Genomic DNA, 21,523 nt, shown 5'->3' with positions numbered 1-21,523 from the left:
GCAATGTCCAGTCTTCTTTCCAGATACTACTGCAAGTGCAATCCATACTAATTATGTTAAAATGCAGGAATTGTCTGCCATTTACTCAGTTTGAGTGTTGTTACAAAATACGTGTTCTGTCTCTGCCCCAAAAAGGGCTAAATGTTTCTTCAGTATTGTTTCCTTTCAAGTTTGATGTCCAGAAAATACCCCTCTAATATGTGTGTATTTTTAGTAAGAGTAGAACACTTCAGTTTGGAATGTAAACTCAGAAAGGAGGCTTCATTTTCATTTGCCCAGGCATTAAATGCTGTTGATTTACTGCTTACTCAGCACTTTCTACGGCTAAACAACATTGTTTCCGTTTTTTTTACTACCAGAAAAGCATAGCATCCTTGCAGAAGCAAATATTTGAATTTACACAAAGGCTGCATACAGCAGAAGTGGAGCGGCGGTCACTGCGCTTAGAGCTCACAGAATTCAAACGGAATTTGAATGAGATGAAGAAAGAGGCTGACAAAGCCCAGAGCCTGCAAGAGCAATTAAATGTGTTTAAGCAATCTGTAAGTATATTTGATTTGGAAGGGTTGGGAGGGGGAAACAAGCAGGTTCTGAAGGAGAGACTTCCTTTTTCTCCCTTTTTGCTTCGATATTCCTTAGAAAACCAAATAATAAAACCTGCCTACCCTTACATTCTCTCTCCCCACAAACCCTGTGTCTCATAAATGTGTCCCAGCTGTGAATCAGGTATATTAAAAGGGGAGGAACAAATGCCACATGATTCTTTATGTTTCAGAATAAGATAGGTTGAATAAATAATCAAGTCTCATTTTCAGCAAAGCCGATCTCCCCAACCGGGGTATCCAAAATAATTCTATTCATGCAACTTGATTATTTGAGTTTGAAAACTCAAATTGTATGCTAACATTACCCAGACAATATGTTTTGTGTACTCCCACTTTGCTTTTATATGGGTCATATCATTACCAACTGCTGACATCTCCTTGAAGAATATAGGGGCTATTTCACACATTGCAAAATACCTACATGCAGAACAACTCTTGTCTGTGAGGCTAACAGAGGTGGAGGGCTTCTTGGGTTTGATAATTTTTGTTTTGGGATAGAGAAGGCTGCTGAGCAAAAGATGCTGCACTTACTGTGGGAAACCCAGTCGTTCAGGAATTCCCAGAAGACATACTTGCATTTGCTATCCCATTTCTCAGGTTTGCCTATTAATTTTATGTGTGGAAGTCTTTCCTAGATAGACTTTTTGTAATGAGTATAAAAGCCCTCGGGGACCTTTTCGTGTGAGGTCTGCAGGCTTCCTGGAACTGTGGGATTCCTTCAGTCCTCCATTTGCCTCAGCCTATGAAATTGACAATTCCTCTCACACTGTAGAAATAATTTCAATGGAAAGAAGAAAAACAAGAATAAAATGCATTTTATGAGATTATTAGTTACTTTCTCTCAATATATTTCATGACAGCTTTTCCTGTAAATGTGCATTTCTAATATCTTTTAAATAATTTTTTGTCTATAGTTAGTACAGACAGGTGTAGAAAGCCAACCTGCCAGTAGATGGTGATAGGAAATGACTGTTTCATAATTTCGTCTCCAAGCCTGAATCCTGTTCCAACTTAAACATTAGCTTTACTTCTTGGATTTACTGTTTTAATTAGCCAAACAAATGTATACCTTTTATCTGTTTTGATTTATTAGATTGTCTTTTGCAATATTTGAATTGGCAAGAGTGGACAGATCATTTTAGTAGGTTACTGACTCATTTTTCTAAAATATTGTACATACTATAAGAAACAAAATAATGTATACCTTGTTTCAAATTAATTTCATTTGGTAAAAAGAAATTCATTTGTTTGACTTCAGGAGTGATTGGGAGTAATATGCAAGAAGAACCTTCTTTAGTTCACATTTATATTCCTTTATATTGTTGTTGGAAAAAAAAATCCGGCGAATAAAGATCACCTGGCATTAGCATTGTATAATGGTCCTGAGTTGGAAAAGAATGCCTCTAGGGTAGAGATATTGAGTGTTTTAAAACTTTTGCATTACAATGTTGCATACAGGCAAGTGGGATGCTGAAAGTCAAGTGTATAAACAATGCTGCTCTTTCATGACAGAACACAATTTATTTCCTTTATCAGAAATTGATCACCCACGAGAGGTTTGAAAGTGCATGTGAGGAGCTAAATAATGCATTACTTCGGGAGCAGCAGGCCCAAATGCTCTTGAATGAACAGGCACAACAACTACAGGAGTTGCAGTATAAACTGGAATTACATTCCTGTGAAGAAGCAGACAAAAACCATACCCTAAGTGAAGCTGTAAAGGTAGGAGGACAGTGTTTCTTCTCATAGATGCTATCCTTGCCTTAATACGAGATTTCAGCTTTGCCATCTTTAGAAGAACACTTTCTGTTTGAACACATTAAGGTCACTAATGTGAACATGGTCACAGGCCGGGAAGTACCCCGAAGCCACTTTAGAGAGCATTCTGGCACACTTTGATGTATTTATCAACATGAACAGCTATATCTTCTCTGGCTTTAAGATGCACTCAGATAAACAAACTTTGAATTATGGGGTTTTTCCTGACCCAGTTGTAATGCATAAATATGCCTCGTGTCCAAAGGAGAGTTTATGCATGTGCAATGAAGAGTGTTTTGCCCAAACAGACAAAGCAGGGGGAAAAACCCAAGTTGGAATAGAAGTAAGAAATGTTAGATAAAAAAGATAAAACCAACATTCCTTATATTGTGGGGGTATTTTCTGGTCCTAGCAAAATCCGGCTCTCACCTGTAGGATTCAAATGTAGGTATGAAGTTAGAAAAATGACAATTTCCTATCACCATCTACTAACAGGATAGTTTTGCATGTATCAATGAAGCAGATTTTAATTTTGGTGGGTAGATCCTACCAATATTTTGCTGAATAATTACATGGGGCTTTTTTTTTGTTCCAGTACGTAACTTGGTCTAATCTAGTTAGATAGATAGGTCAGATAAATGGGACAATTTGGCCTAAATCATATACTAATTGATTTGATCTGTGTGCCTCTTTCCACCCAATATTGAATCCAACTGATATGACCTATGAAAGCAGATCTATTAACTGAGTTGCTAAATCGTAAGTCAGCACTTCTATGCATTTGATCACTCCAGTTGATTGAGATTAGCAGTTGAATTGAACACTTTTGTTCCAATAGGGTTTTTCTGTCTATACAAACAAACTGAAAATGGCAAATGGTGGAACTCTGGGGACATTGTTTACTATTGCACTGGTGACAATGTCTTACAGTAAATTTGGTAAAACTTTATAGCCTGTATGCGAAGTATATGAATTCCACTGAGAGTTGTATACGATATGTATACAGTGCACAATTGTATACAAATGGGGATACTGCATCTTTACTCTTATCAGAAAAAGAAAATAATAAATTCCTTCACTTTTGGATAAGATGATTTTTTAAACATGTTAAGTGTTTTTCAATAATTGTATAGAATATTTAAAATAAATTCACAATTAAAATGAAATTTTAGTAAAGCCTTCCAAGAAAATAGTTGACAGTTACACATTATCTGTGTTGGTTTGGAAGTCATGCAACATATATTAGTAATTAGGCAACATTAAACATTGTTATTTTCATCAAATAGGTTTAAACACTGTTGATTAATTTTGCAGCTTTATCGGTTTTGATTATAATCCCATATACTTTTTATCTACCCAGTGGCATATACCATAGAGACATGTACGCTTGCCAATTATGTTTCAAGGTCAGTCAGAACTGAGTGCTATTCTTAAGTTATTTCTTTCATTAGGTGAGAAAAGATGCCCAATTGTCCGCTTTTGCAAATAAAAGGGTTTGCACTTGTGGGAACTGAATCTATTCTATTTTACATAGTAAAACTATATAGAAATTTATGAAAATTGAAGTAAATTTTCATCATTCACCAGTACTAATTACTTTTTTCTAGATTTTGTTTCATTCATTTGTTTCAGGTAACAATATGTTCATAAATATGAGAAGTGGATACCAAAGACACACTTTTATCAGAAACACACCATCAGTGTACATCAAATACCAAACAATGAAACTGAGAAAGGGAAAGGGAAAACATTCAAAAAGACAAGTTTTAAAACCAAAGCAAATCATGATAAAGCTCAGTCAGTTACTGCCTCTGTAAAAAGCATGCTGAAATAACAAGTATTTTGAGCCAGTGTCTGAGGACTCTGTAGAGAGGGACTGACTGAGTATTATGGGGCAGGTGTTGTTATTCATTTCAATGAGATGTTCATTCCAATAAGAGAAACTGAATATTTGTAGCTTTGCCTGGTGGATTGGGCCCAGCCAGCATTAGCATTTGACTTTCTATTGCCTTTGTATGCCTTGTCAGTTAAACAAGAATTCTTTCCAAAGGTTTTAACAGTGGAATCTAATTAGAGCATAGTTTTTGAAATTTGAAATGCCTTACTTGGTATTAGTTCAGTTTTCATTGAATTCGTTTTCAACAATTCACTTACTAAGCAAATCTCATTGTATATGAGAAAGCAAACATAAAATAGGACTTTTTTATTTTGAAACTTAACTTAGACTTCTGACTTCTCACTAGTTACTTTACATTTTAAGTGTAAGGCCCTCAGATAATTATGCTATTCATTACACCACTCTTGCTCCACAGGCAAAACATGTGTTGCATCCCCTTCTCAAAATGACACAATACAGAGTAAGTAACAGTCTATTTTTGAAACACTAGAAGAACTAGTCTTTTTGGAAGATTAGGAGTAAAACTGGATTTGTGCTTGCAGATGCATATGAATAAATAAAATTTTAGTGATTTTCAAAACAGTGGTATATGGACTTTTGGAAAAAAACGAATTTTGTATAAACATGAGTGATACAAAAAATTAAAATGGGAAATAAACCGCTAATAAGGAGGTTAGTGTCCTGCAGAATTGGGTCCATTCACTGTTGATGTTTTATACATGAACCATTATCTTGGTAAGTGAACTGGATAATAGTTGTTTCACATGTGAATTTCTCTCAGCCATCATTAAAGTGGACTTAAAATTTCAGATGGCAAGAGACTGGGGTTGCATCTAAATGGGCAAAAAAGCCTGAGTTGCTACATAGTGCAGGGTTGGTAACAGGATGGAATTCTGACTATCCAATAAGGTCAAACCCAGCTTAACTCGGTTGTCTTGTCCTAAAAGCTCCTGGCCATCCTTGGGTGCCATTGCTAATATTTGCAAAGGCACCCATGTGACTGGGGGGAGGAGGAGGGGACCGTTCATCTCCCCTCTTCTAGTTGTGTTTGTGCCCTTGCAAATATCAGCAATGGCACCCAAGGATGGCCAGGAGCTCTTTGGAGGTCTGTGGCCACTTCGATGGTGACAGATTCTCCAAGGTAGGTGCCTCCCCCTGCCTCTGTGTTGCAGTGCCCGGAGAAAGTGGGATGGCCATGTAAACAGGAGGGCCATTCTGATTGAGAACCAGCACAATTATTTAGATGACCCTGATGTTTGGGCTCCTTAAGAGCTTTGTGGAAGCTCTGAAGCATTCCCTATCTTTGGCTGCTGCTGCTCAGTCGTTTACTCGTCTCCGACTCTTCGTGACCTCATGGGCCAGTCCACGCCAGAGCTCCCTGTAGGCCGTCACCGCCCCCAGTTCCTTCAAGGTCAACCCAGTCACTTCAAGGATACCATCCATCCATCTTGCCCTTGGTCAGCCTCTCTTTTTCCTTCCATTTTCCCCAGCATCATGATCTTTTCCAAGCTTTCCTGTCTTCTCATGATGTGACCAAAATATTTCATCTTTGCCTCTAATATCCTTCCCTCCAGTGAGCAGCCGGGGATTGTTTCCTGGAGTATGGACTGGTTGGATCTTCTTGCGGTCCAAGGCATTCTCAGGATTTTCCTCCAGCACCAAAGTTCAAAAGTGTATATCTTTCTTTGCTCAGCCTGCCTTATGGTCCAGCTCTTGCATCCGTAGGTTACTATGGGGAATACCATTGCTTTAACTATGCGGACCTTCATTGTCAGTGTGATGTCTCAGCTTTTCACTATTTTATTGAGGTTGGCCATTGCTCTCCTCCCAAGACGTAGACGTCTTCTGATTTCCTGGCTGCAGTCTGCATCTGCAGTGATCTTCTGTCACACTCAAGGCAGCAGAGCACCAAGAACCATACACGGAGGCCAATAAACTATCTAATATCTTTATTAAGGAAATATATAAGAATAATAAAATCAAGTAGAAAATATAGTCCAGAAGCAGACCTTTCAAATTAGGTCAAATATAGTCCAGAAATAGTTTGTCCAATAAATGATATTAGAGTCCAAAGATAAAATCCAATAAACCGAAACACACACTATTGCCAAGCAATAGTGTGGGGAATTGTCCAGGGTCTTTCAAGGTCCTAGGTAAGATCCACAACAAAGCTGGTAACAAAATTTGATTCTAGGAACAAGGTCCGTGACTATGAACAAGGCAAGGCAATTCTTGAATACTTGAATAAGCAAGGCAAGGAAACTGGATTTGCGGACTTTGCGAAGTCCACCCAAGGCTGGAACACGATTTCACTCCTGAAGCTGCTCTGTTGTCTCCGCACGGAATCAACCGTGCCAGGCACCTTTAACTGGGTCTCGTTTTCCCGCCAAACAGGTGTCCAGCGCTCTCTTTCCCTAGAGAACAGGAAACGAAACCCAACTTTCCAGATGTGAGACTCCCTGGATTTTCCCAGGGGAAACATGGCTAATCAGTGTCTTGTTTGGCTGCAATTCTTAGACTCCTGCGAACCCGCTCTTTTACTCCCCTGTCTGCAGCAAAGGACTGTCTCCTAGCGAAGGGAGGTGAGAGCTGCTCAAGGTCTGTTTTAATTGGTTCTTGGGCAAGAACATCAACATCAGGCATCTGGAAGGATTCCGGCTGTTGTTGATCCGGAGAAAACCCCATGTTTTCATCCTCATCAGCTAAAGTGACACTAGGAGCGGTACTACAAGGCCCATGAGGCATCACATCTTCACGCCTAGAAATATAAAGCCTGTCACTGCTTCCACGTTTTCTCCCTCTATTTGCCAGTTATCAATCGGTCAGCAAGGGTGCTGTGCTTTAGTGACTTGACAATCTCAGAAAATTATATTAGAATGGACAAGGTTTTAGTCCAGTGATTCTCAACCTGTGGGTCTCCAAGTGTTTTGGCTTACAACTCCCAGATATCCCAGCCAGTTTACCAGCTGTTAGGATTTCTGGGAATTGAAGGCCAAAACATCTGTGGACCCACAGTATGAGAACCCCTGTTCTGTTCTAGTCTGGCAGGGTAGAAAACAGAAAGGATTTTTTCCCTAAATAAAGTTGTATCTTTGATTCTATAGGCCTGGTTTTCTAATTTCTCCTTGAGTTGCTGGGGTAGGAAAGTCACATACAGTGCCTCGAATAGGAATTACAAGGTTGTATATGAAAATGCCCACAGTCTGCCAGTAGAATAAGGTTTCCCTGTTGGAAATTTGATTTAGTCTATGACTGAGACTTTTAGTGACCAGATGAATATGTATGTGCATATTTATCTCATTTCATGCTTTGATGTTATTTTTACATGTACTCTACTACTTAACATTCTCCATCCCAGATCTCTGTACTGAATTATTAGGTGTAAATTTGGAGCAAATGGGTAAAAAACCAGTTTCGCCCTGGAAATCTACTTGGTTACCATGGCCAGGTCACATTTTCTCAGCCCCAGACCTTTCCAAGAAAACCTTATGGGTTGTCATAAAATGGAAATGACTTGGAGGCACAGAACAACAACAGTTGTGGTACTAGAAGTACAACCAGCACACTGCCTAATCCTAACGCCACTATAGCCTGGATCTATTATTGCCTAGGAATATTGCTTAATGTTTTTTATAACATTAAGAAATTCAGTCTTTCACCAAGTATATAAACTTAGAAAATGAAGAGGGGCCAACCAAGGGCAAGATGGAAGGATGGTATCCTTGAAGTGACTGGCTTAACCTTGAAGGAGCTGGGGGTGGCCACAGCCGACAGGGATCTCTGGGGTGGGCTGGCCCATGAGGTCACGTCGAGTCGGTAGTGACTGAACAAATGAATAACAACAATAAACTACTTAGCAGATAGGGGCCTGCAGATTATTTTCATGTTCTAATCTGATAAAATATGGGGGAGGCAGATTTAAGAGGGGTTTTTTCCGTCTGCTTTTAAAGCCATGCAATGAAAGGCTAATACTGTAGTGTAGTAGAATTATCATAGATATGTTGACTAATTCAGAAAATAAATTTTGGGCTTTCATTCACCATCTCCCATGAGCATTTCCTTTTCCTTGCCCCCAGAGAAATAAGCTAGATTTAGAATACTCAGAGCAGTGTTGTTGATTGCTAGTAACTGTGTTGTCACTTTGGCAAGAAAGAGCAATTCTAAACACTGTATCTATTAAATTAAAAGCTGTTGTTCATTAAAGAACATAATGCTGTTGATTATTCATTAGTGTACAAGTTAATAGTAAACTGTTAATCAAATTTATCATGTTAAAGCATGCTAGAGAGGGAGAGTTCCCTTCTGAATTGTTGGAGACAAAATTTCATAATTCATTAATTAGTTAAAGGCTTTGGTTGTTTGAAAAGTTTTGTATAATACATATTCTCAGCACCTAAATAATTGATAGAAAATGGATGTTCTGTTGTAATTTCCACCTGCCTTTCTTTCAGAACAAGAGTAATTCATTGATCCATCTCATCCTCTTTCATTCATAGAAACAATAGTTCACATAAAACATGTTTCTCTACATACTTGAAAGAGAATGGAGAAACATATACTCTATTATGTTTTTACTATCTGTGATAATTCTCTAGAGTTTTGTTAGAAAAAAAGTAGGAAAGTATCTAATTCACATGCCAGTTTTCCTTTTGCTTTTTAACATGGAACACATCTACACGGGCATGAAACCCCACAGGTGGTATGGAGTGCAGTAATCCGCATCAGTCATCGGAACAGCTTCATTGCCCATCTCCATCCTGTTGTGGAGGCGAGCAATGAATAGAGTCCTAATTGCCTAGCAGGTCTGAACCCAGTTCAGACCTGCCAGAAGCCCATCTTTACCTTGATGAGCCTGTTGCTATCAATGCAGCAGCCATAGGATTTCAAATATCTTCTTGCCCTCCTTGGGCACTATTGCTGATTTTTACAAAAGTGTCCACGCAACGGGGGGAGGAGAGAGGGGAAGAAGTGGCAATCTCCCCTCTCTGATTTGCGTAGCTAACCTTGCAAACATCAGCAATGATGCCCAGGAACAGGCAGGAGTTGCACTGCCCTCTCAACAGTTGTGACAGTACTGCCAAGATAGGTGTCATCTCCTTCTCCCTACAGTGTGGATTCTTGAGAAAGTGTGATGGCCATGTGAATAGTGGAGCCGGTTCTGATTCAGAACTGGTCTGTTTTCCCCAAAGTGTGGGGCTGCTCTGGGGCATTCCTCGACTATGGCTAATGTTGTAGAAAACCACATTAAGAGTCTTGTCGTAGGGGGACAAGAGGCTGTGCGTCATGTGGGTGCCATGTGGTGGATTCTCACATGCCATGGTTTATACTGCCCATGTAGACATGCCCATGGTTAGAAAGGTACTTGTTTATTTGTTCAGTCGCTTCCGACTCCTCATGACCTCATGGAACAGGCCATGCCAGAGCTCTCTGTTGACCATCGCCACCCCCAGAAAAAGTACTAGACTTTCAATATAGCTTCTTCCTGCTGAGATGAATTCTTGTGAGAACTGAAATTATCTTCACCCAGAAATTATTTTTGAGATATGTCTAGATCATCTTACAATAATTTTTTGGTGGAATGTCATCTAAACAGAAGACTAAAAAGAGATTTTTGCCTAAGTTATATTTTAAAAATGATTTCATATACAGTAGAGTCTCACTTATCCAACATAAACGGGCTGGCAGAACGTTGAATAAGCGAATATGTTGGATAATAAGGAGAGATTAAGAAAAAGCCTATTAAACATCAAAATGGGTTATGATTTTACAAATTAAGCACCAAAACATCATGTTATACAACAAATTTGACAGAAAAAGTAGTTCATTACACATTAATGCTATGTAGTAATTACTGTATTTACGAATTTAGCACCAAAATATCACAATGCATTGAAAACATTGACTACAAAAATGTGTTGGATAATCCAGAACATTGGATAAGTGAGACTACTGTATATGCAAAAATTCTCTCTTTGTGTGCATGTTTGTAAAGTAGAATGATTGACGCAAACCCTTCTCTGTGGAACCCTGGAGTTTTTTAGAAGCTTCGTGCAATCTTCTTAATGAGAAATCAATGATGGTGCCTAAGTTCTCCTGAAAATTTACCTCCCATGATCAAGCTTGATCAACAAAGAAATGGTCAGACCTCAGATAAGGATTACCATACAGGCATTAGATATTGTTCATGTACTTTTATCATTTTCTGCGTAACTCTGGAGTACTATGAAATACTGGTGCTTAGAATAAACTTCATATCTCTCACCCAGTACTGCGAGTGGGTTGGACTGAAAACAATGTGAAGACTTGGTAGATCATTTGGCCAAAGTTAGTGTTTGTTGTCTCTTTGCCTTCCTGCTCAGTTTTATGTCTCATTCCAGCTTCGTTTCTCATTTGACAAAAATTTATTAGGGCTGATACTTCAGTCTTACCTAACAAAAACACATTGTTGTTGTTTATTCGTTCAGTTGCTTCCGACACTTTGTGACCTCATGGACCAGCCCATGCCAGAGCTCTCTGTCAGCCGTGGCCATCCCCAGCTCCTTCAAGCTCAAGCCAGTCCCTTCAAGAATACTATCCGTCCACCTTGGCCTTGGTCGGACCCTTTTCCTTTTTCCTTCCATTTCCCCCAGAATCATTGTCTTCTCCAAACTTGCCTGTCTTCTCATTATGTGGCCAAAATGCCTTATCTTTTCCTCTAATATCTTTCCCTCCAGTGAGCAGTCGGGCATTATTTCCTGGAGTATGGACTGGTTTGATCTGCTTGCAGTCCAAGGCACTCTCAGAATTTTCCTCCAACACCACAGTTCAAAAGTGTCTACCTTTCTTCGCTCAGCCTTCCTTATGGTTCAGCTCTTGCATCCATTGGTTACTAAACACGTAATGGAATATACAAATAGAACGTAATTTTGCCTGATTTGCAATATGCAATCAAGTTTTCTTTTAGGATGAGAAGCTTTAAATGAATATTTAGCTCTTTTTGTTTAACCTTTCAAAAATGGAGGGGGGGGGGGCTTTCAGACATTCTCCTAGTCCCACCCTCCTGGTCTCACAGGCAATAGATTTCATTTGCAGCATTTAAATATTTCATAAAACTGTATTTTTACCAGTCAGACAAAAGCTTTGGAATCCCTGCTCCAAGCATTCCAAATCCTGATCCAAGCATTTCTCTTGCTGCACCTGATGATGAGCATGGATGTTTTAATTTTTTGGAAATGTCAGGATAAGGGCTTCTCACAGATACATCTATTCTGATATTGTGAAAGGGTTTTCTTTTTTAAAAACTTAAAATCTTTATCTAGAAACACAGCACTGTTTTTGTAATAAGTGCTATTTTATCCGTGCCACTGAACTTCTGCTTGATCCTTTCTGTCTCACTCTGACTTTGAATTAATTGGTTATCTACATCGTTATGGAACCGCGGTGGCGCAATGGGTTAAACCCTTGTGCTGGTGGAATGGCTGACCTGAAGACCAGAAGGTCGGTGCTTTGAATCTGCAAGACAAGGTGAGCTCCCAACTGTCATCCCCAGCTTCCCATGCGGGGACATGAGCGAAGCCTCCGACAGGACGGTAACACATCCAGGTATCCCCTGGGCAACGTCTTTGTAGACAGCCGATTCTCTCACACCAGAAGCAACTTGCAGTATATTCTCCACTTCTGAGACGATAAAAAAAAAATCTACATCATTGGTGCATGTACTTTGTTGATGGGGCCAATTAAGTTCCTATTATCTCCAGTTTAAAAGAACTATTTTTCAGTGTCAGAGAATTATATTTGTATTTTTTAGTCTACTCCTGAAGAAGGCCAACTCTGACAGGCTGAAGAGTTCCCTAAATAAATAGGAAATAGTCTAGTGACTTATCTATCAACATGTGAAGGTCTATCTCCTTTTTTACTTTTTGCTTTAAGTTTTCAAATTAGCAGTAAGAGACAGCCACAATTCATAGCATGCAGGGTTAGCTTATAAAAAATGTGTGACCTACCTAACTACCACATGAATATATTCATTTCCGTTAACTTAGCCATGTGTTTCTCTGCAAATTTAATATATCTACATTCATAAATCATATGATGTACACAGTTCCTTCTTTATGAAGGGCCAATACCCCAAAATAGAGGACTTTTTTTTTGGAGGGAGGGCGGTTGTATATTGTTCAGTCTAAATATAGGCAGTCCCTGAGTTACAAGCATCTAACTTACATATGACTCATAGTTAAGAATGGGGGTGAGACATTAGGAAGTGAGAGAAAACTACCTCTAGGAAGGGAAATTCAATCCTGTTATCAGGGAAAAGGTGTCTCCACTGAAGCTTTATCACCAATCCTTGTTTCCGCAATAAGCCATTTTTTTTCAAAATCCAGTTACCACAGGGGCAGAAAGTGAGGTGAAATCTTCTGAACAGGGACACAGACAGCAAAACAAACACAACAAGGATGTTATCCCTTCCCTATGCTACCCAAAGATAAAATTATGCATTTTAGGCTGGAGTTACCCTTAAAAATGCACCTGTTCCGACTTACATGCAAATTTGACTTAAGAAGAAACCTACAGAATCTATATTGGGTTGCTGTGAGTTTTACGGTCTGTATGGCCATGTGCCAGAAGCATTCTCTCCTGATGTGGGAGAAAGAACTCTTGATGGGAATTCCAGATAGGAAACGATCAGGGCCAGCTAAGACATCCCAACAAAGGATTCCCCAGGCAGGAAGCAACCAGGCTTTGAAGCTGCAAGGCTATTTAAAACTATTCAGAAAAAAAGAGTTCTTTCTCCCACCCTGGACATTTCACAGATATATAAACCCCACTTGCCTAGTTTCCAACAGACCTCAAATAAGGGCTGCCCCTTATAATATGGGGCAACTGTTAACCCTACTTCCTAGAAACCCCAGAGGGCTGCTATGATCAGAGAATGGAACAATGCAGACTTCTTTGTGATATTGCTTCATATGTTCATCTTGTTAATGCCTTAATTTTCCAGTGGAATTTGTTTTTAGTGTAGTTAAAGCTCAGTTTAAAATCTGAGTTTAAGAACAACAGCAATTGAAAACGAGCATTTTAATGGATTTTTTCCCCCTGGGGGGACAACTTCCAGTCAAACCTTAATTTCACTTTTTTGCTTCCAGTGATTTTTTTTTAAAACTCTGCCACTGAAGGCTTAATGGCATTACTGCTTTTTTGTAATTATACTAATACATGCTTCTGTCCATGACCTTGGAATTTAGAGTGCAAAGGAAAAGATTTATTGACATGTGCGTTTGAAGGGGAAAAATGGGATTATTTCACAAGTAAAATGCAAAGGTGTTAAATATGTTCACTTGCATACCACTTATCCTGGTTAGCTGAATGCTTTTATGTACCTTTAAGATTTTATTCGAGAATACTAGAAGGCTTCTTGTTAAATCCAGTTTCCTAAGAGATATTTGTTAGAACACTGAATCAACTACAAAGCAACTATATTACCTTGAGATGCGTGGAAGGAATCAATAGAACTATAACGTTTCATAGAATTTTTTAATGTTCTAAACCCACTTTTTCCTTGTAGGTTGAATATCAATGGATGAGACTTTTCTCCGGCTTCTGATATTTTAGCCCCTTATACTTAGTAGTTTTTGTTGTTATTTTAAACAAGGCAGATATTGCTCTTTGGACCTCTTCTGTGGGTGTCTTTATTAACCTTAACCAACTTTTCCCATGATCTCCTCTTCATTTTGTGTCAAGCTTGAGCCTATAATGATTTTTTAAAGGCTACTATTAAACCCATTCTGAAATGACTGTTCAATAGCCACGTAAGATGTCTCCATTATATGAAGGTAGGAATAAATCCTGCCCTAGTTCTATTTGACCTTGTATATGTTATCAGCCTGCCATGAAGCATAAGGCAAGATTATTATACTGTCAGTTATAGGACCATAGAGTTGGAAGGCACAACAAAGGCCATCTACCTTCTGCCATGCAGGAATACACATCCAAAACACTGAAAGATGCCCATCTGACTTCTGCTTGAAGACTTCCAAAGACAGTTCCACCTTCGAAGACTGTTCTTTCCACTTTCTAATACTTTCTATCAGTCAAGTTCTTCCTAACGTTTATATCAGAGCTTTCCAAACATTTCATGTTGGTGACACAATTTTTAGACATGCATCGTTCAGTTGTACCATCCGCCAAAAGCAGGCCCACACTTCCCATTGAAATACTGGTAAATTTATGTTGGCTAAAATTGTTTTAAATATTTTATTGTTCTTTCATGGTTTTTTTTCTCTTTAACTACAAATAAGATACGTTCAGTGTGCAAAGGAATTAATTCATGCTTTTTCAAACTATAGTCAGCCCCCCAAAAGTCTGAGGGATCGTGAACTGGTCCTCTGCTTAAAATGTTTGAGTATCCCTGGGCTAAACCAACCCCTTATAAGAGATATACATACATTATAATGACGAAATGTATGGAGACACAACATATCTCATGAAAACTTTTCATTTATATTTTTAAATATAAAAATAAATGGTTTGGAAGATAATATACATTTCCAAGATTTTTGTCTTTACTTGTTATGTACGTGTGACACACTTACGCATTGCAGCTGACATGCTAATGTTTTGCAACACACAGTTTGGAAAGCTCACGTGGATAGGTGCCTAAGTGCTGTGTCTCCAACTTCAGTGGCCATTAACAAATGCAAATGCTTGGTTTGGTTCATATCTCTTATGCGGAGCTTGGAAAGTTCCTCTAAAAATAAATCTTGTGTAGTGGTTTGAGCATGGGACTATTGATGACTCTGGAGATGAGAATTTGAATTCTCCCCTCAGCAGGGAACCCACTGAATGAGTCTGAGCAAATCATACTCCCCCGGCCTCAGAAAGACAGTGGCAAACTACTTCTGAACAAATCTTGCCAAGGAAACCTGGGGGTAGGTTCACATTAGGGTCACCATAGGTCAGAAAGAGGATAGGATGTTGGAAACCAAAGAAATGTTTGATATATTGGGTTGCTGTGAGCTTTCCTGGCTGTATGGCCATGTTCCAGAAGCATTTTCTCCTGATGTTTCAGCCACATCTATGGCAGGCATCCTCAGAGGTTGTGAGATCTGTTGAAAACTAAGCAAATGAGGTTTATATATCTGTAGAAGGTCCATGCAGTCATGCCGGCCACTGGGGGAATTCTTTGTTGGGAGGTGTTAGCTGTCCCTGACTGTTTCATGTCTGGAATCCCCATTTTCAGAGTGTTGTTCTTTATTTACTGTCCTGATTTTAGAGGTTTTTTAAATACTAGTACCCATATATTTTTCATTTTCATGGTTTCCTCCTTTTAGTTGAAGTTTTCCACATCCTTGTGGATTTCAGTGTCTTCTCTGTGTAGTCTGACATGGTGGTTGTTAGGGTGGTCCAGCATTTCTGTGTGCTCAAATAATATGTTGTGTCCAGGTTAGTTCATCAAGTGTCCTTCTGTGGCTGACATTTTGGTTGAGTGAGTCAAAGATCCATCCAGAGGAAAAGTGTTCTTACCATACATCAAGGGAATCATTGACTGCATAGGGAAGCTGATGAAGAAACACAACCTACAAATGATCTACAGACTAAAAAAATCCAACAAATGCTACATTCAGCAAAGGACAAGAGGGATCCTCTCACCTCTGCAGGAGTCTACCGTATACCATGCAGCTGTGAACAAGTCTACATAGAGACCACCAAACACAGCATTGCCCAGACAAGAATCAAGGAACATGAAAGGCACTGCAACCCAGTGCTTCCGGGCCTTAAAAACCTTCAACAACATGTCTGATACATTGATATCCAATCTACGAGGAAAAATAGGGTTTAGATTATTAAGAGGGAATTGTGCACAACTTTATAGGTCTGTGGATTTATTCTGCCCATCCCAAGTTAGTTTTGAAAAGTTTGACAATTTTCATGCCAAAATGGCTCTAAACATCCACAAAACACTGCTTTTCCCTCCACAGCCCTCATGACTCGCTACATGTTTTCTCCCTTATGTAATTGGTTGAAGATGGGTGTAAAAGTAAACTAGAAATAGTATGGTGTGACTGGCAGTCATGGTGGATGTGTCAGTGCAGTCCTCCCCGAAATTCCACCAACTGGGAAGCACTGATTCCAGCCTTTTAATGGTGTGGAAAAATATCCCCATGACAATTTCAACAGAAAGGAGAAAACCATGAGAATGAACAAAATCCGGCTACCAGTATTTTAAAAAACTCAAAAATCAGGACAGTAAATAAAGAACAACACTCAGAAGATAGGGGAATTCCAGATATGAAACAATCAGGGCCAGGTAACACCTTCCAACAAAAGATTCCCCCAAGCAGGAAGCAGCCATGCTTTGATGTGAAAGGCCATTCAGTGGTAATCAAAGTGTCCAACTGCAACATTCACACTTGCTTCAAACAGACAAGAGTTCTTTCTCCCACCCTGGACATTCCACTGATATATAAATCTGAATTGCCTAGTTTCCAACAGACCTCACAACCTCTGAAGATGCCTGCCATAGATGTGGGTGAAATGTCAGGGGGGAATGCTTCTGGAAGATGGCCATACAGCCAGGAAAACTCACCATAACCCAGTGATTGCAGCCATGAAAGCCTTCGACAACACATCCCCATGATGCTTGGCTCATGAGGAGACTTTGTGTGGATGAGACAAAGTTGTGCTGCTGTGCTCCATTTTGCTTAACATAAAATGTCTGAAAATATTGTTCTTTGTAAACTTGTTATTTACACTTAAAGTAGAAAAAATACTAGTATGGAGTTAAGGCTTTCTTATTCCGCAGTTGTGCTCAAGAGTAGCCATATTTTGCTTTGATCCCAGTTTTCTTTCTCTAGTAAACGTTGGTCTGATGTAGGTTGAATGCTATATGTAGTAGCTTTGCTAACATGGGTTTCTATTTGATGTGCTTTTATTAATCATATTTTGCTTTTGGGTAGTCCTTTTACCATTTTTTGATGGGGTCATATCTTATGCATGAGAAATGGCTTAGGCTGGGAATGAATGAAACTAATAGAGTGCTGAATGATTACATAGCAATCTTAATGGCCGAAATACCAAACGTATCTAAAGATAAAATAATTGGGATCAAGTAATTAAAATGTGTCTTAAAGCTCTTGCCAGATCGGGTCCTGTTAAAATGCCAGGCGCAGGCAATATGTGGGTTAGGCTTTACGTTTTGTTTCACGTTGTGTTTGTGAACGGGTCCTCTCCTTATTCGGCTTTTAACTTTCCAAAGGTTCCCAATTTGTCTGCTGCGGTGTTTCAAGATAAACACACTATCAGGCTTTGAAATTTTCTTATTTTTGTAAATATTAAAGCCCAGGGAGCAAAATAAAGGGCTATATTGTGGATTAAGTGAAATATCTCAAGGCTGCGCTTTTCTGATAACTGAACCCGAAGTGACCTTTCTCAGACACAATTACAGAGCTGTATGTTTTTCCTTTAATTTCATCAGGGGTTTAATTAGTATACAAATAAAACTTCTCTTATCTTCCTTTCTACCTAATTGGCTTGTCTACGCTTATATGTGAAGCATGTGAAAGTGGGCTGTAATTAGGGTGACCGTGTTAACCTTTTTTTCTCTCCAACGTACTCCTGCCTCAAGGCCTCAAGGCCCAAAAACAGTGATTTGGATTATTGCTTTGCAATCACCGTGCTTCTCCCATCGGCTTTCTCACGAGCAGAAGGGCTTTGGGTGCTGCCGGTTCCCACTGCTTAACAGGGATCTTCATCCTTCTCCCTTCTAAATGTTTATTGATTATCTCACTGTTCCACACTCAGCCTCCAACAACTTAATATCAGGTGACAGTCAGGAGAGTTCTCCAAGTAATTAGAGCTGAGCATTGGGGGAACAATTAGGACCAGAGTTATTAAACTTGATTTATCCTATTCTCTCCTGAACAGTTTCTTGGATATCAGAACATCACACTTTCACAATCTACCCTGGTTGAGAAATTAGTGGCTAACCTGCTGCTTATCATTGTTGCCTTGCTGCCTGGAGGCACACCCTCTTGGTTTCAGTCATTCAGCTAGAAATATTAGAGTCCATAAAGTTTATCAAGGGTTTTAATTAGATCAATCTGAAGGAATGGGCAGTGCAGGGTGGGGATGGAGAAAGGCTTAGCAGCTGAAAGTATATTACTTTAAAGAACTCCAGACTGTAATTCAACAATTTCCAAGGTTTGCCTTTAACCCACGATGGGCAGGACTTAGAAGCAGAGATGAAATTTCTTCTTGAAGTTGTTTGTGATATAGTGTGTATCAAAAGGCAAGGAAGAATATCCGTAGTTCAAGGTTTCCCTTTTTCTTTGCCTCCCTTTGAATCATGGAAACCATTACTGCTGTTATGTTTTTGTTTTATTATCATTTAATGGCATGGCAATGAGGCCACATATTCAGAATAGAGTCACATCCTTTTGAAAATGCATCTTAAAACAGGGTTCCAGCTTGCATAGCAAAGGCATAGTCAAGTAATTTATATCCCACCAAAGGAGACACAGTGCTGGGGTGCCTTGGAGCCTGGAGCAACGTCAATACCAGACAATTTCACCTTATGTCTGGAGGCTCTGTTGAACTGGCTACGTGCTAGTAGACTGAAGGTGAACCCGGCGAAGACTGAGATTCTCTGGCATGGCCGCTCGACTGGTCTGACCCACTTGCTACCCACCTTCGGTGGTGCTGCCCTATCTCCTTCGCCTACCGTTAAGAGCCTGGGTGTCATTTTAGATTCGCAGCTGACAATGGAAGCTCAAGTCGCTGCTGCCAGCAAACAGGCCTTTTTCCACCTACGACAAGCGAGGCAACTGGCACCCTATCTATCTGATGAGGCTCTGGCAACAGTCATCCATGCCACGGTCACGTCTAGCCTGGACTATTGCAACGCCCTGTATGTTGGCCTTCCGATGTCCACGACCTGAAAGCTCCGTATTGTTCAGAATGCGGCAGCCAGGCTACTCACAAGAACACCCATGAAATGCCACATAACACCAGTGCTGCAGCATCTGCATTGGCTTCCAACTGATTACCGTGGTCTATATAAGGTGCTAGTTCTGACCTTTAAAACTCTTTACGGCCAGGGCCCATCGTACCTTAGGGACCGTCTCTCCTTCTCCCATCATCGGAGGTTGCAACAACCATCCCAACAAGACTTACTCTATGTACCGGGTCCTAGAGAAGTGCACTTGGAAAGGACCAGATGCAGAGCTTTTTCTATTTCTGCCCTGCCTTATGGAATGCCTTGCCGCCCTATATGAGAGCCATGCGTGAGTTAGGGCCTTTCACCCTAGCACTCAAGACCTGGCTCTTTACTAGAGCTTTTAATCTATGTTAATTTTATTAATATTTGTATGTATGTATTTTTATCCTTTTTATCTTGTAAATCGCCTAGAGCATCGTGGATGGAGGGCGATTAATAAGTAATTAAATGATGATGATGATGATGAACTATAGCAAGGCATTGTTGTGTGAGATGAATTTCCACTTTGGAAATTCTTCGTAGAAGAAGTTGAGGTGGTTCACTTGTAGCACTAAGGACCGTATCACATTAAGGTCAGGATTTGCCATGCACCATGGAAAATCTGTAGGGTCCCGTCGAAGGGTGTGGAGAGCCCATGTCCCGCATCACCTGATTTACTGCTGGGCCCATCCCACAGGGGGAAGGATCCGCGACCCGACTTCCTCACATTGTTGCAAAGGCAACATGGGAAGCTTCCCATGTTGCCGCTGTGGTGGCGTACCATATGCCACTTGCTCTCCCTTTTTGCCATGGAGCCCCACTGGAAGTAGATATACGTCATGTAATGAGCTCCCTGGCAAAAGGTGAGAGCAAGCGGAGTAGGATGGGCAAATTAGCCCATAGCTTGGGATGCTTCTTTGATTTGGCGAGGATGTGTAAACCAGGTCTGCCAGTTCAAATGAAATGGCATCTTATGGTTTGCTCTAAAGAGCAAACTAACCTCCTGCAGTTGCCTGTGGTATCCTGGGAACAAAAGGAGTCGAGGCAAGAGTAGATACAGGGCTTCTATAGGATAAATATATTTTGTGTTCATAAATTTTGCTTCCTTATGTGTACATAACTTTTTTTTTCATGGCAGTCATCCAGAGCATATCTTTGAAAAACAATGCTAGAGTTGCCTTCTCCTTCCAACTGCCCATATAGTTTAATTAAATAACATTTTGGTTTAGCATTCTCTTTCAAGAACGTACTGTGTTCACCGAAGACCCATAGTGGCATGAAAGCGTAGTTGTCATGGTTTTAAAAACTGTCATTTGGGCACTATGGATATAATGCTGTATCCATTTTATTCTATTGTTAGTTCCAGCATCACTGATACCTTAGCGCTGGATGATGGAGCTCTGGAGCTTTTAGTGGTAGAGTATTGGGCCCAGTGCCGAAACTTCTTCATTCACTGTAGTAGACACCTGAAACTGGATTTACAGTTCCTTATTATTAACTTTATTTATACCCCATCTTCTTCCAAAAGATTTTGATTTGGAGTTAGCACTGTCTGAGCAAGCAGCACTTTAACATACAGTGAAAAACACATGTTTAGTCTGGTGATGAAATATTCTGATGCGATAAAAAGATGGCTATTTTTGGCAAGCTTCTCGTTATCTCATAAAATGTCCAACTTTCCTAAACTTCTGGCTTTTTGTCAGAAAATCCCGATGTGCTTATAAACTTTTAAGTTAAGCATAGATCATGTACTCATTTTCCTAGGAGTGTAAATTTAGCAGTAGAAGTGACTTTTCCCCCATTCCCATTGAAATTCACCAAGTAGAAGGAGATCCATCACCCACACAGTTGGTTACAGTAAACGTTTTAGTTGAGAATGGCCCATCAACAAAAGAGAAGTTTGGACTAAAGATTGCCCCACAACACACCCAAGCATGAATCCATTGCTAGGTCCTTCCTGTACCTAAGTATCTATCCAAACGAACCATATAGTTGAATCACAAATGACACACTACTCAATATATAGCACATCACTGGGCTTTGATACTGAAGATCTGCAATCAGATGTTCCCCTCTTACTGTCCTGCGAGTCCATAAAATACTTTTCTTCTTATCCAAGCTTCCTCTAAGAAAATAGTTAAGCCAGGACAATGATACTAAATCCGTAGTACCCAAATGGCACAGTTTTTTAAAACATGGCAACTACAGGTTTGCGCCACTGTGGACTTTCAGTGAATTCAGAAGGTTCTTGACCGAGTACACTAAGGTTCTGTTATTTGTTTAAACTAGATAGAGCACTTGGAAGGAGAAGAC

General features: G+C 39.9%; 1 protein-coding gene across 8 annotated transcripts in view; it reads left to right on the top strand.

The window, feature by feature from the left end:
* Positions 1-21,523, top strand: part of ccdc171 (coiled-coil domain containing 171) — a 214,925-nt gene that overhangs the window by 108,756 nt on the left and 84,646 nt on the right. For 6 of the 8 annotated variants that reach the window (XM_008103172.3, XM_008103167.3, XM_008103170.3 and 3 more), the window contains 2 exons: positions 360-542; positions 2,142-2,327. In XM_008103172.3, the coding sequence (XP_008101379.2) occupies positions 360-542; positions 2,142-2,327 (369 nt within the window). Of the gene's footprint in view, positions 1-359; positions 543-2,141; positions 2,328-4,675; positions 4,798-21,523 lie in introns of those variants that run through there. The other 2 variants (XM_062971896.1, XM_062971894.1) reach the window with 2 other exon arrangements.

This window comes from Anolis carolinensis, chromosome 2, assembly GCF_035594765.1.
Source record: "Anolis carolinensis isolate JA03-04 chromosome 2, rAnoCar3.1.pri, whole genome shotgun sequence".
NCBI classification, from domain to species: domain Eukaryota; kingdom Metazoa; phylum Chordata; class Lepidosauria; order Squamata; family Dactyloidae; genus Anolis; species Anolis carolinensis.
The sequence above is the reverse complement of the archived record's forward strand: the minus strand, read 5'-3'. Positions and strand labels throughout refer to the sequence as shown.